This window comes from Amborella trichopoda, chromosome 12, assembly GCF_054954075.1.
Source record: "Amborella trichopoda isolate Santa Cruz 75 chromosome 12, AtrichopodaSantaCruz75HAP2 v2.0, whole genome shotgun sequence".
Taxonomy (NCBI): domain Eukaryota; kingdom Viridiplantae; phylum Streptophyta; class Magnoliopsida; order Amborellales; family Amborellaceae; genus Amborella; species Amborella trichopoda.
Window position 1 is genome coordinate 8,079,861 of NC_142347.1, and position 16,394 is coordinate 8,096,254.

The 16,394-nt window shown below is 36.5% G+C and overlaps 1 protein-coding gene across 2 annotated transcripts; it reads left to right on the forward strand.

Annotated features, from left to right (window-relative positions):
• The first annotated feature begins 12,880 nt into the window (after positions 1-12,880).
• On the forward strand, positions 12,881-14,607 carry LOC110008220 (uncharacterized). 2 transcript variants are annotated; one of them, XM_020674290.2, is made up of 4 exons: positions 12,881-13,366; positions 13,837-13,933; positions 14,019-14,161; positions 14,264-14,607. In XM_020674290.2, exons 1-4 carry the CDS (start codon positions 12,975-12,977, stop codon positions 14,571-14,573), a joined length of 942 nt encoding a protein of 313 aa, XP_020529949.2. In that variant the 5' UTR covers positions 12,881-12,974; the 3' UTR covers positions 14,574-14,607. The 2 variants fall into 2 exon arrangements, with proteins under 2 accessions (XP_020529949.2, XP_020529950.2); XM_020674291.2 differs by having other exon boundaries at positions 12,887-13,366; positions 14,333-14,607.
• The last annotated feature ends 1,787 nt before the right edge of the window (positions 14,608-16,394 follow it).

The window sequence follows — 16,394 nt, forward strand, 5'->3', positions numbered from 1 at the left end:
AGCAACAAATAATAGAAGATAGAAACAACCCCAAGAAATCACGTGATGATAAAGGAAGTCCAGGACTACAACATGGCATTAACCGTAAATCCTTCAATACTCCCCCTCAAGTTAGAGCGTAAATATCAATTAAGCCCAACTTGCTCGAAGCTTATAAAAATTTAGTTTTTGAAATTTCTTTGGTAAAAATATTTGCTAGCTGGTCTTCTCTTCGAACAAATGGAGTGTTAATAATTCCAGTTTGAACTTTTCGCGAACAAAGTGGTAGTCTACCTCAATATGTTTAGTCCTTTCATGAAATACAGGGTTTGAAGCAATATGAATGGCAGCCTGATTGTCACAAAACATTTTTATTGGCAGTTTCACGTGAAATCCGAGGTCCTGAAGGAGAAACTTCAACCAAACAAGTTCACTTGCAGTAGCAGCCATGACTCTATATTTGGCTTCTGCGTTTGATCTGACGACTACATTTTGCTTTTTTACTTTTTTAAGTGATAAGGTTTCCACCCACCATTGTACAGAACCCAGTAGTTAACTTTCGATTATTCGGACATCCAGCCCAATCAGCATCATAATATCTGACAATATCAATGTGATTGTTACATTTTAGCCAAATTCCTCTTCCAGGGGACGATTTTAGATACCGAAGGATTCTTTAAACAACAATCATATGGCTAGTTCTTGGAGCATGCATAAATTGATTCAACATCATAAGTGATATCTGGCCTAGTAACAATCAAATAGATTAGTTTGCCAACAAGTCTTTGAAATCTATCAATATTTTCAAGAGGCTCCCTTTCATCAGAAGTAAGCTTATTATTCAAGTCAACCAGAGTATCAAGAGGTTTGACCCCAAGTTTACCAGTATCTTTTAAGAGATTTAAAACATACTTTCTTTGAGATATATAAATTCCCTTTTTAAAGTATACAACCTGAATTCCAAGAAAGTACTTAAGTTATCCTAAATCTTTAATATCAAATTTGTTTTGAAAGTATCCTTTTAGCATTGAGTTTCCTTTATTGTCATTACCAGTTATTACAATATCATCAACATACACAAGGACAACAACAATTTCATTTTTTCTATTCTTATTGAATAACGAAGAGTCAACATATCCCTCTTTAAACCCTATACTTAGTAGAGCAGTACTCAGTTTTGCATACCACGCTCTCGGAGATTGTTTGAGTCCATATAAATTCTTTTTTAAGTCTACAGGTAAGTTCAAGATTTCCTTCTTTAGGATGACTTGGAGGAAGATTCATATACACTACTTCCTCAAGATTTCCATGGAGAAAGGCATTTTTGACGTCCATTTGCCACAGAAGCCAACCACAATTTATAGCACTAGAGAGAAGAACCCGAACAGTGCCTATCTTAGCAACCGGAGCAAATGTTTCTTTATAATCCATACTATAGGTTTGAGTAAAACCTTTAGTAACTAGTCTTGCTTTGTATCTCTCAATAATACCATCACTATTGTACTTGATTTGAAAACCCATTTGTAATCGACCAATTTTTTACCTTTGGGTAAACAGACTATATCCCAAGTGAGAATCAAGTTTGTTACGTTGATGGTCAAGAGTATGAGTAAAACAAATGCACCCAACGACAAGCAAATGAGAGATATTAATCTTCTGTTTATTTAAAACTTTAAGGGGAGATTTATCATGATAAACCCTACTAGGAAGTCTATTAATGAGATAACATGCTGTTAAAACAGCTTCAGACCAAAAATTCTTTGAAATATTTTTCTCAAACATTAAAGACCTTGTGACTTCGAGAATATGCCTATTCTTCCTTTCGGCAACTCTATTCTGTTGAGGGGTCCCGACACAAGAGGTATGATGTATAATGGCAAGGCTGGTTAGGTACTCAATTTTTTTTTTATTAACATAGTACCATTATCAGATCGAAAAATTTTAATCTGAGCATTGTATTGATTGGAAACAAGAACATTAAATTCCTTAAAAGTATGAAAAGCTTCATGTTTTGGTTTTAAAAGATATATCCAAGTTGCACGTGACCAATCATCAATAAATAAAATACAATATCTATGTCCAGAATAAGAATCAATGGGAGCAGGTCCTCAAACATCCGAATTAACTAATTGAAAGGTTATTCATAGACTTTTGAAAAGGAAGCATGGCCTGTTTAGAAAATTGACAATTATCACATCCATGAGAGTCAATATGAAGATTAAAAATTAAAATATGTAAAGTATGATCTGAAGGGTGGCCAACTCTAGCATGCCACAACTTACTACTGGAATACCTAACCAACAAGGCTTTATTTTCTTGATAAAAAATATATTCACCAATCTTCCTCCCCGTGGCCTGATCCTGAAAGACAATATTATGAGGAGAGAAAAACAGATAACAAATTTGAAGGAAATGATGGCAGAAACAATGCTTTAGAATGATACAAATTGGAAATAACTTTAGACTTTCCAACAACAGGAATAATAGAGCCATTGGCTATTGATACAGGAGGCTTACTAGAAGATTTCTTATAACTGGTTAAGCACTTAAAATTACCAGTCATATATGATCAGTAGCCCCAGAATTAATTACCCAAGAGTAAGTATTTGAATGAGAATGATAAGAGTAAGCTGAGGAATTGCCTGTTTCCTGGGAATAGTCGTGTGTGGAGGTATTGCCACTCTTACCATACTGCTGAAAAAATTGTGCAAGTTATTCAAAAGTAATTTGTGAATCAGTTATGGATACTTGAGAGCCAGTTCTCTTGCCTCTTATATCCTTTGAAGGACTCAGGTGAGGAAGTAGAACCCAACATCGATCCTTTGTGTCGCCAATAGCTTTGCAATGATCACATTTAAACATGGTCTTTCCTTTATTATGCATCCTCTACCACGACAACTTCCTCTTATTTCATTATTAGTAGACTTCTCATTATTTGCAACAAGGGCACACTTCTCAATCAGGTCAGTGTTCTTAGTATTAGGTTCATCACCTTCTTCCTAGTTTCTTCTCTTAAGATAGTAGAGTAAACACTTGAGAAACTAGGAAGTTCAGCGGACATCAGTATTTGACTTTTTAAGCTCTCATATTCAGGTTTTAAAGCATCAAGAAATTGAAATACTTGATCTTGCTCAACACGTTTTTTGATAATAGTTAAGTCAGTAGTGACAGGAGTATAAGTGGCTAACTCATCCCACATGAGTTTGAAAGTGGCAACCAACTCAGTTACTGATTTTTCCTTTTTAACTAGGGATATTTTTTGTTTTAATTGATATATGTGAGCAATATTGTTTTGATTTCCATAAACTGGCTTAATAGATTCTCATAATTGTTGGGTTGTGTCTGAGTGAGTGAATATTTCAGCAATTGTAGGTTGCATAGAATTCAAAATCCAAGACATACATACCATTTGATCATTGGCTTGCCAATATTCAAATGTAGGATCTTTAGCCTTGGGTGCTTTTCCATTAATATGTCTAATTTTAAATTTCCCATCCAAGGCCAAAGTTGCGGCCCTTGACCAGGCAATATAATTGAGTCCATTAAGAGGGGTAGTAGTCAGTTTGATGCCAGTAATGGACTCAGAGTCTCATGTAGAATACTTATAACTAACATCCTTATCAGCCATAGTTCTCAATAAGAAGAAACTTTGAACAACAATAAGAGGAGGCAACAATACTTACTACATATGACCAACAAAAAAAAAAATGAAGCACATAAGCTGTAGAAGAATTCCACTCACAAGTCGTTGATCCTTGCAGATGAATTGGTGGCCTTTACACTCTCACGACATTTGAGGGTGAGGAATTTTAAGTGAGCTATCGGAATTGGGTTTCTCAACGCTGTTACCACAATGGGCGATAATCCCGTCATCTGAGTTCACAGGAGAAAGATACCCTTGATGCAAAAAAAGAGACCTGCTTAATACTCCCTCCCCACATGCTTCTGTGGGTTTTGTATATTAATGCCTACAACGAAGCTAGGCAACTCATTAACTTGGCCGGCTGATGTAGGGTGCTTGCAAAACCCAATTTATTGCCCTTTTTGGATCGGCCATAAAAAAACCACCGGTGCAAGTTAAACAACTTCGCCTTCAGGAAAGCAACGCTAGAGAGAGAAGCAAGGACAGAGATTACCCAAACCACCGGTGCAAGTTAAATTGATAGGCCACAATAGATTGCTAAGAATGAATCAGCATGCTCTGATACCATGAAAGTAATATGAGATGGAGAAAAAGAGATAGAGAGAAAAAAGAACACATAAGTTTTAACATGGTTCGACAATATTTGCCTACATCCACGAGAGTTTTTCGTCAACTATTTTCTCATACTTTTTCAAGAAGCTTTACAAGGCTACATATACATAAAACCAAAGAATAAGTCAAAGGGAAACTACCCAAGTTAATAATTTCTTGTAATCCCCAAAAATCTCAAAGAACAGCGACAAATAATAGAAGATGGAAACAACCCCAAGAAATTAGGTGATGATAAATGAAAGTCCAAGTCTACAGCATGGCATTGATCGTAAATCCTTCAACAACAGTCTATCTTCTCAAACTAAACCAACAAAATCTATGACCTACAGTTTTGTATCGCATGGGCTTATGCTTGATCTTTTAAAGCTGTCCAATAAATAGATGGGTCACAAAACTAATCCTTAGAAAGAGTCATGTCCCAATGGCCATTTTCCCACAAACCACTAGATAGGTCAAAATAAAATAATAATAAGGTTAGGAGAAGACCATTGGAATCACAAATGGTTGGGGTCTAGAGAACTACCACACACCATGACACTCTTTTGCCACTGTGATTTGATAACTTTTAATCAAGAATGTTATTTTACAAAATACCAATAAAAATTATATTATAATATACTATATTATTTGTAAATAAACTTCTTGCCATGCATGGAAACAATGTTTTACTAGATGAGCTCAATGGGGGTACACCAAGTAGTTGAGTAGTCTCCCAAAAATTGGCATGCATGGAAACAATGTTTGACTAGATGCGTTTAATGGGGTTACACCAAAGTAGTTGAGTAGTCTCCGATAAATTTGGGTTTCGATGCGCACATCCATATTCGTACTAGAGTGCTTGACTGTGTTGTGAGCCCAACAAATCGTTGTAGTTTTGAATATAATTTTGTGTTTATGCTATCAAGGGACTCAATCGTAGAGTCCAACGAGAAGTGACATGCTTCGTTGAAGGTGGAATGGGATCCATGGGTCAAGCTCTCATAACGAGAAGTGACATGCTTCGGTGAAGGTGGAATGGGATCCATTTTCTCTTCTGTTTGCTCGTGGCCCTGTAGTTATTAGTTAACAATGGACAATGGTATATATATATATATATATATATATATATATATATATATATCGAATTTCAAGATGGGGAAGAAATAGTCTTTTCCCATAGCCAAAACTGAAAAAAGTACTTGTTTGTTTTGGGTGAATTTAATTTTCAAGGATATAAACTATATTCCCACTGTTGTTTACAATGGGAATTGGTTTTTTTGATGCTTCAGACGTCTGACATTTTTCCTCTATGGTCTGGCAAAAGTCTTCTTTGTTAGAAGGATCTTTGTATTTTTTAAATTTTTCAAAATTCTCTTTTGAAAACTCCTTAGGTAATCTTCCCATTCTTGGGCCGAATACCTTTTAGATTAGGGGTAGGAAACCAAGAGATCTGAAAGTTCAACTTTTCTTTTTCCTTTAAGTTTTGAAGCTGGTTTTTCAGCTTTTTCTTCATAATCTGATTTTGTATCAGACTCGATTTTTACTTTGAAAACAGAAAAAGACTTACCTTCATCTATGTTTAAGATGAGATGGTAATTGTTTTTTATCATGAGTTTTTCATTTTCAGAAAACAATTCTTGCATGCTTCTTTGAAGCTTTGATCTTTCTTCAAATTCGTTTTCTTTGATATACCGGGATTTCCAGTATTCAAGGATTTCTTTTATGGCTTTGAAAACATTATGCTCTTCTTCTAGGGTCAGGATTTTTGTCCCGAAGTAGAGTGACTTACGTGGTTCATAAGTTTCGTTGAAAATAGTATTTTCATTTAAAGATTGTTTAAACTTTTTAGCAAATTTTTTGACTCATGGTTTAAGTCTATACTTTTTATTTTTCCTAGGCTATCTACTTTAGAAATCTTTTCTGAAATTTTTTGTTGGTTTTTTGAAATATTTTTAAACCATTGATTATAGAAGTCAAAAAGTCCATTTACACTCCTACTAAGATTCGGAATATCTTTTTCTTCATTGTTATCCAAATGATATAGATGCTCAAAATTATTTTGATCTAATTTATTTTCTTTAGCTAAGCAGTCTATTTCTTCCATGTTGTTTTTCTTGGCACTTAAGGTCTCCTGTGATAGTAACGGTTTCCTTTGAACATAAACGGCCTAAACGCACTCCTGGATAAACGGCCCCAGTTCAAAAAACCTCACATAGGTGTATGGGTTTTAGGAAAACCGAAAGAAATAAAGATGCCTTGCTTAAAAAATAATTTAAATCAAATTAAAACTGAACATAGATATCATAAAGATAATTAAAAAAAAACGAAAATTTAAATCTTACCAAAAGAAATGGAAAACTTCACTTCATATAATGAAACATCATCTACAAGCTCTGAGCATAAGGTTTAAAATCACAACAATTACAAGCTCTGATACCAATTTATAGACATGCGCAACAGCAGCAGCAACCGATGAAGAGGACTAGTGGATTACAACATGAAGGAAGTATGAAGATGATTTAATGACGATGAAAAAGAATGGGAATTTGTTTTATCTATAAAGAAAATAAGCAGAGGACCTAAGCAAATAGCTTATAGGGGAAAGTAAAAAACTATGATTAAAATCGAAGGGCTCGAACTCAGAGTGAACCTCTGAATTTTGATGTCTCAAACAACTAAACTGAGCCCCTATTTATAGTGGGCGGACTCCAAATTTTTACAAACTACATTTAAATTCCACAATTAATGGGTTGGTTGTTCCATTATTGCTTAAAGTACGAAGGTACTGACGTGGCCTGTAAAAGCTAGTTGAGGTGTTCAGGTTGCAATAATTGCAATGGTTGAGGTATCAAGGCTTCATAATTGCGACTGATGAGTCAGCTGATGAGGTGTCCTGGGCTTCATAATTGCGGCCGATGACTCATATGGTAGCAATAATTATGGCCGGTGAGGTGTCAGATGAGGTGGCTTTGATGGCTTCAGTGCCTACGTCGTAGCCTACGTCATTGATGACATCATGTTTTGTGTCATCCCTGCATCATCGGGACATGTGTGCTGAATAATTTTGTAGTCAAGCCGTCCCATAAAGCATTGTTTTAATCTTCCATTATATTGGCAATGTTATGTCTTCCAACACTGTCCATATTGTCATTGCTGGCAAATGACTGATTTTACCAATTGGTCAGCATCGTATCTTTGAAAATATCGAGCCCCTCTTCAACTTGGTTAGCTAAATCAGAGGGGAGATCCATCAATACTGCCGTGAGATAGAGATTTAGATATTTTTCTGAATCTATATCTAACTCTTCTTTAGCTGTATAGACTATCGGAAGGTCTGTCATGAAAAGTCTTCTACCATTTGTTAATTTTGCCATTTTTGAATTTTTAACAGCATACAGTTTTTGGTGAATGCTATTATACTATTTACAGCATATTTGGCAACATCAAGATTTTTAATCTCATCCTCGGTTACAAGGTTTTCTTCAGAGATGTAAAAATCCATTTGTTCTGTCTTTCTCAATTCCCAAATCTGGTATGACTGGTAGAATTTTTCTCTTGGGACCCGGTGAACTTCATCTCGCCCATGAAGATTATCAGTTGGAACATGCATAGTCTCTGTGCTGATCGACGCAAGAAGGAGGTCAATTTCTTGATTTCTAAAATTAAACCTTTTGCTTTTATTATGCAAGATACTAAGTATGCTTCACCCTCTCGTTTGGATGTCAAGACTTTTTGTGGTAATGGTTATGTGTGCTTTGAGGGTGTGGATGCCATTGGATTTTCTCGGGGTCTATGTGTTCTTTGGGACCTAACAACTTTACTGTGCTTGGATGTTTTTAAATCTGATAGGTTCTTGGCAATTACTTTTGAATGTCCTGTCAAGGGTTTTCGTTGGGTACTTATTAATGTGCATGGGCCTAATATTGCTACCCTTAAAGGTATCTTTTTTTATGATTTGAAATCTTTTATTTCCTCTTTGGGACTTCCTGATTGCATTGGAGGGGATTTTAATCTTATTCGCCACCCAGATGAAATTTTCACTTATTCTTAGTTTAATTTTCATATGCATCTATTTAATGACTTCATTATGAAGAATGATTTATTAGATCTTCCTACTACTGGAGCTCACGTTACTTGGTCCAATAATATTCCTCCGATCTGTTTATGTCCAAGATTGTTCTCAAAGGCTTGAGAAAGAGTATTCCCTTTAGTCAAGGTTAATGCTCTTACCAAACTTTCATCTGATCACCTCCCTATCTGTCTTCAATTGCAGAATCTGAGCACATTCCTCTTATGTTGCCTGTTAGCTTTGGGTTTTAAAATAAATTTCCATAAGACTGTAGTTGTAGGTATCTCTTGCTTTAATAACCTTTTGGATTCTCTTGCTTCAATTTTGGGTTGCAAAGTTGAGAAGTTTCCGCTTAAATATTTAGGGGTTTATATCTCTGATAGTAAGCTCAACTGTGCAACCTGGGACCCTCTTATTCACAGGTATCAAGTTAAATTTGACCTATGGAAGACCAAGACTTTATCTTTTGGTGGGCGTATCACTTTGGTTAAATCCACATATGCACATCTTCCTATTTATTTGATGTCAGTTTTACAAATACCTAGTGAAGTAATCAAGTTTATTGAAAAATATATGCAAAACTTCATTTGGGATAACATGGAGGATAACCACAGAAAGTTTCATTTGGTGAAATGGGACCAGGTTTGTATGCCATCAAAGTTGGAGGGTTTGGGTATCATAAAGCAAAACTTGTAAACTGTGCGTTTCTTTCCAAATTGTGGTGGAGAATCTTTCAAGACTCTTCTCAACTCTGGAAGGATGTGCTAATTGTTAAATATGGTTTCAATCATCGAACCCACTTGATTAAAAAAGGTAGAGGAGGCAAATCACCTCACAGATTTGGAAGGATATTTATAGCTGTAGAAATATTGTTTTCAGCAACATCAGATGACTTATTGGCAATGAAGATAACACTCTATTTGGTTCAACAAATGGTTGGGTGATGCACCTCTCTCTTCTACTTATCCTGACCTCTTTGCCAGAGTTGGTCATCCTGATGCAAAACTTTCAGAGTTGATTTCTCTTTCCCCCTCTAATTGTATGATCTAGAACATTGGAGGCTGCTACAATAGGCTACCGGACATGGTTATTTCGCAGCTTCATAATCTCCTTCAACAGCTTGAACAAGTTTACATCTCTTCTAATGCCGAAGATTGGTCATATCGGAATCAGAAACTGATGGAGTTTTTTCTGTCAAATCAATGTATAGACTCCTTTTTATCAATCGGATCCGTATTGATGATACATCTTTGGATTGGCCAATTCCAGTTAAAGTCCAAGCCTTCCTATGGGTCGCATGTCAAAAGAAATGTTTAACAGTAGACAATCTGCAAAAGAGAGGTAAAATTCTTCCAAACATTTGCTTGATATGTAAAAATGATGAAGAATCTTGCTCTCACCTCTTCCCTCACTGTTCTTTTGTGGCTCTGGGCCTTATCCTTATTAGGTTTTTTCCTCATGATACCTTTGAATCCCATCAACATTATTAACAATCTTTATGTCATTGGATTACCAAAAAAAAGGAGTTGTGATTTGAAAAATTTTCAGTAGTGCAATCTTATGGCAGATTTGGTTAGAACGTAATAGGAGAACCTTTGATGGGGTGTCTCAGAGTATTGAAAGGGTAAAATATCTCATTTTACAATCTCTTTGGAATTGGTTTTCCTCCACGCCTGAAGGACGGGGTGCTCTTCGGACTAATATTTATATGAATCTTAAATTTTTGGCTCATTCCTCTTCTCACTCTAGCTGTCCCTTTCGAACTTGGACTGCACCTCTAGAAGCTTGCTTCAAACATAATTTTGATGGCAACTCATTTGGAAATCCAGGGCCTGCAGATGTTGGTGGGCTCCTTCGTAAGCAACAATTTGGGATTGGTTCTTTTTTCTTATTCGGGTCCTTATGGGTTTACAACAGTCAATCATGCCGAATTGGCTGTTCTCCTTCAAGGCCTTCATATTATCATCGACAGTTTCATTGGTGATATTATAATTGAAGGGGATTCCTTGAATGTTATCAAGTGGTGTAGAGCAAATGATCCCCTGGTCTCTATTTACTCTTTGGTTAAAAATTCAAGACCTATGTGCCTGACCTAATTTGAGGATAAGCTTTGGCCACACCATGCGTAAAGCAAATGATGTTGTTGACTGGCTAGCTAAACATGGTCTTCCTCTTCTCTTTTTGCAAGTTTCTAACGATTTGATCCAATCTTTATAATCTCACCCTCTTGAAGCATTGCTTTAATATAAGTTCATAACATTTGTCAAAAAAGGTTTACGGCCTAGTGCAAACTACACCAATTATACGGTAGCGTAATAAACATTTTAACGGGATTTAAACATTGGAAAAGTACCAAATTGTTCTCCACTCCATAATGTATGAAATGTTATTTATTTAAAAATACTAAAATAGTGTTTTTGGGTCCCGATCGAGGGAAAGACTTGGCCTTGGCCCTAGCCGAGTACTTGGAAGAGGTCAAGTGGACTCACCAAGCAGTTGATCATTCCAAAAAAAAAAAAACACAAAAAAAATGAAGAAGAGCTTGGGACTTCTGGCCACATCTCTCTCTTTCTCACATATCTCTAACTCTCTTTCTCTTACAGGTCTCTTTCTTTGTCTATCACATATATCTCTATCCATCTCACATATCTCTCTCCTATTTCTCTATTCTCTTCTCTCTCACAAATCTCTCACACTCTCAGGCATCTATCACTTATGCTCCCTTTCAGAGAGAGAAGTGAGAAAAAGAGGGAAATAAGTGATTCAAGGAGAAAGGCAGAGGAAAGAGAGACAAGGAAGGGAAGAGAGAGAGAGTGAGAAAGAGAGAGGGGAAGGGGAAGGGAGAGAAGGAAACCACTTTTTTTTTTTTTTTTAGAGAGAGTAATTGTTTATCCGAGTAGTAAGAGTGCCCTGGGTTGAGAGACATCAAAGGGGGTGGTGCCTCCGATTTGAGAGAGAGAGAGAGAGAGAGAGAGGGGAAATAATGGGGATTCTTCTCCTTTGTTCCGAGAACAGAAATACCAAGGTCCTTGCACGTACTTGCCTCGGCACAAGGCCGAGGGTAAGTAACTCGGCAACTCAATGTTTTAAAATAAGGTCAGCCGTCAAAATACATCTAATATTTGAACTATTTAAAATTTTATTTTAGGTGTATTTTGATAAATTTCAAAAACCCATTTTGACAAGTCAATTGATTGTCTAGTTCAAATTTGATCAAAAGAAGATGAACAGTTTGAAAAAAAGAATGAACAGTATGGGTAAGATAATTAATAGTTCGAATCATATGTATATTTTGATAAAAATCCCTCAATAATATGCAAAACAAACTATATGGAAAAGCATACAATAAGATCATTTACCATTGATAATCTCATGGTCTTTATGTTATGGTACTGGCATTGTGGCCAGTGTCATCAAAATTAGATTAGAAATCAAACTGGTGAGAGATAAAGTCTAGTTAAACCCGATTGCCAGTCTTATTTTTTTTATAAATTTGTTGTACCAAATATTAATAAATAAAAAATAAGAGTAAAATAACGAAAAATAAGAGTAATAGTCTGAAAAATATGAAGGAAAATTGTTTCATGTGGGCTGGACCGCATTTCTCAGAAGTATAAAGCATCCATCTTAAAGATGGATGCATGTAGGTGGTCCATCTAAAAAACAATGGACAGTAACGGTCCAAATGCCTTTTTTAAAAAATTATTATTTTAAAATTTTAAAATTTATTTATTATTTCAAATTCATTATCTTCATGTTAAAGATTACATATCCTTAAAAATTAAGTAAAAAATCCATCTAAAAATTAGATTTTTAAGAGGTGCCTCATCTCTACATGTGCAGGTTTGGCCCGCATGCTAACTGCATCCAAATATGAAACATACTTAAAAAAAAATATCCAACTTTTGTTTAGCTAATCTAACTTGGTAAAACCAACAAGTATAGTTCAATAAAACTAGTCAAAGATTGATTCTGATTAATCTTCCATCAAACTTCTCTTTTTTGATTAGGACATCACAAATCCCTAATGGACACTACGACCAATCCAGTGTCCAATCCGGTCCGTTCTTCATAACTGCAGCCCCAGCCACATGGGGCTATGACAGCGGCAAAAGCCTAAAAATTATGTATTCTTAGCAACAACCATGAACAGTGGGGTGGGTCGGAGGTGGACGGCAGTGTAGGGTAGGCGCCACGCTCCTTCCCCACCCATCCAGCTTATTAATGAGAGCGTTGCGTGCAATGAAGACCATGTTGATGATTTTAGAAGAGAGAGAGTTTGATATAACAGTGCAGAAAGAGAGAATTTGATACAGCAGTGCACAGTGAGAGAGAGAGCAGTGCAGAGAGAGAATTAGATATAGCAGTGTTCAGTGAGAGAGAGAGAGAGAGCAGTGCAGAGAGCGCGATTGATATAGCAGTGCCTCTTATTTATTAGACAATGACTAATGTAATAAATAAAGTGTGTGAAGCATGCGCCATTATTTGTGCATTTAATAGTCGGTGATGCATTTGTCTGGAAATATGGTGAACAGAATTTGGACAGATGGTAGTTGAGTTCAACGACTATATCATTTACTTCTTCATTTCCAGTAACCCATACTCTCTAATCAATTTCATCAACTCATACCTCTCCGTCTCCTGTTCATGGCCAACTGTTACCTACTCATACCCATATATATTTCAATATAAATGAAGATGGGTGATGAAACAGCAGAATGGAACAGAAACAGATGCTATCAAGCACTTACTATAACTAAAGACCAGGCTTTCTCTGAGAGAGAGAGTGAGAGAGAGAGAGATTTAATGATGGTAGAGGGGAGAAGAGTTTTGGTAGTGATGGTGGGTTGGCTTGGGTGCAATCAGTGGCAGTTGAGGAGGTACCGAGAGTGGTATGAGAGCAGGGGCGTTGGCGAAATCCTCACATTCCCGATCGCACTGCACCAATTCTTAGGGTGGGTGCTCGGCACTTCCTCGAATCTCAGTACTCGATTGGATTGCATCAGGCATGCCCTACAACATCGACTCGACACTCATGAGCACACCTGCATCATCTTCCATCTCTTCTGTCTAGGCTCCCTCATGTAAGTGTGTGTTTATTATGAACGTACATATAATATATGTATTATCATTATCTCATCCAAACTTTTTTCTAACTAATTGGGGTCGGGGCTGGCCATATGAATCTACATATAACATATGCCACTTTAGTAATGTGCATGGTCTTTCTAACTAATTGGGGTCGGGGCTGGCCATATGAATCTACATATAACATATGCCACTTTAGTAATGTGCATGGTCCACAAGGAACCATCAGTCATCCACTGTACATTACAAATAATGGACGGTGGAGATTCAACGTACACAGGTCATCAACTAACTGTGTTTAATCTTCGCCATCTATTATTTGGAATGAATGGTGGTGGATGTTGGCTAAGTATAGCACAAGCCATTCCCCATTAATGGTGTATACTACAATCTCTTCTCCTTTCAGTAACTTGGTCAAGTTTGTCAACTAGAAGGCAGTAGCTGTTTTGAACTTTATTTTGGGCAGGTATGGTCAGATAGTTCAAGGACTGTCTGAGAAACAAAGGGTTAGGATCAAAGGCTGTGTGATTGACTCTGGACCCATAACTTCATTGGATACAAAGGTTCTCTCTCTTTCTTTCTCTCTCTCTCTCAACGCACGCACCAAAAACATCCATTCTAACATCAGAGGTTTTAATTTTTAAACAGGTTGCAGCCAGGGGAATCACTGGTGCAGTTTTCTTCAAGGGTGAGAGTTTGTCAGATGAGTCCATTGGGGGGATGGAAGTGCCCTTTGAAGCCTTCTTGGAGAAAATCATGGCGGTTTTCCTGGATGTATTCCAGCTTCGAAGGTACAGTCATCTCTCTCCCACTCTCTCCATGCACGCATGCGCGTGTATGTGTGTGTCAATTACAATGCCTTTACAAACATTAACACTGGTTTTTGAAATCAGAAAGATAGAGGCAGCTATGGAGAATCTGAAACAAATAGAATTGAAATGCCCGTTGCTCTATCTCTACAGCTCAGCTGACAGAGTTGTAAGCAAAGACACTGTGGAGAGCGCCATTGAAGAGGAGATAAGGAAAGGGCGAATTGTGAGGCACTGTGATTTTAAATACACTCGACATTTGGGTCACTTTTTAGGCCGTCCCGGATTATATAGTGCTCACCTGGAGAGCTTTCTCGCAGAGAGTCTCTCAAAGACTGCAAACGATCATGGAGATATTCTTTTCCAATGTCATCAAAAACGAATTTGTAATTAATTTCTGATAATTACTCTTTTTATTGTGAAGAAAATGCCTTCTGCCTTGATTGTTTCACTATATTGAATTGTGGGTATCAAAGCCAGGTATGGTTTGGATTGTGGATATCAAGCTTTGAGATATTACATATCCTATTTCTGAAAAATCGAATCCATCAATGTCTCATTGATGAAGTTCGAGAGTTAAAGGTGATCCACGAATTATAAGAAAAACCTCAACCATTAGAGTCAAATCATTACACAGAATTATGAACATTAGATTCTATGATTTCAGAATTACCCATTTATTTGTGATTACAGTGAATACGATTAAAGTGAATAAAAACATTCTAGGGGAGTTTCTGTTATCTCACTCAGGAAGAACTTTCGATGATTATAACTGATGCATGCCCAGTTGCAGAAAGCCAAAAGTATTCAGCAGTAAATTGCAATTGGCAAAGGCAGCAACTGGGGTAATTTTCAGATCAAGAATCACCAATATTTTAGTCTAAGAGGATTGTCATTCGTTTTCCGCTAAGCATCTCTTCGCTTGCAAAGGATTCACCTTGAACTACACATAAGCCAAAGAAGTATCTGTGTGGGAGAAAAGATAAGTTTTTTTTTTTGGGTAAGTCAGGAGAAAAGATAAGTTATAGAGTAATTGGCATTTATGTCGAAAATGATAATAAAACGTGTACTGAAAATTAGTGGACTTCATTTTTGAGTTTCCATTTTAACAAATGCAGAGTCCAGTCCATTGAGTTTTACTCCATAGAAATGGTCATTCAAGCCTCCATTTCATATACTCAAGCATATTTACAGGCTTTCAATCGCGGGTTTAAGAGCACACGACTTGAGCTGATAGGTATGAATGTATAATATGCAAAAACTACACTAAAGAGTATGAGGCACATCATCATCATCCGAGCCTTATCTCAACTATTTGGGGTTGGCTGTATAAATCTTGTTTCGCCATTTCGCTCAAAAATATGAGGCACATAATTAAATGAAATTGTTAACTTCCCCAGCAAATTTAACCGTTGATCATAAATAAAAGGCTTCGACAGAACATGATCGATCAAGTTGGTCCAGAAGACAACTTATTTAATAGTGAATTATGACATTGGTTTGGCAATATTATTATAGGTTCAACAATTTTCAGCAAAAGGGTGGTTGAACATCAGTACATTCAACATTCCAATATTCTAAGCTAGGTAAGCTTGTTCTTGAGTTGACAGTGGATGGGAGTGTGCTCTAGATTGATCCATATGGAAATAAACAGACAAGGCGGAAGAATTAAAAACCTAGCCATTTGCTATTTAACTCTAATATCAACATATACATAAGCAATGAGCACAATCAACGTAATGGAATGTGTAACTTCGTCTTCATTAAGGTACAGGAGAAACTAGAATTTTCACATGTTGTGAATATTGAATCATTACATGTAAATCATTCAAAACCGACTAATCATTATTATCATCAAAGCTTTATCCCAATGATTGGGGATCGGATGTATGAATCATTTTCCTCCGTTCTTCACTATCAAGGGTCATATCCTCAGTACGACCAAAAGTTACTATATCGTTTCTCACTACTTTTATACGTATCCTTTTTGGAGAACCAATTCACACCTCCTAATCATTGTTGTATTAGGTCTATGTTGTACATGGCCTGAGTCCACTTTCCCTTATCTTATTGCCTATTGAAGTCATACATGTGTTCCCTTGTACGTATTCATTTTGAATTTTATCATTTATTGTCTTGCCACTCATCCATCTTAACATCATATCTCAGCTACGCTTATCCTATGGATATATTGTTTATTGACCAGCTAACATTA

Excerpts from the sequence above, each read along its gene's own strand:
- LOC110008220 (XM_020674290.2), top strand. The coding sequence starts at position 12,975 with ATGAAGATGGGTGATGAAACAGCAGAATGGAACAGAAACAGATGCTAT. Across the intron at positions 13,367-13,836 it reads TTCTGTCTAGGCTCCCTCAT|GTATGGTCAGATAGTTCAAG; the intron begins GTAAGTGTGTGT and ends TATTTTGGGCAG. Across the intron at positions 14,162-14,263 it reads GATGTATTCCAGCTTCGAAG|AAAGATAGAGGCAGCTATGG; the intron begins GTACAGTCATCT and ends TTTTGAAATCAG.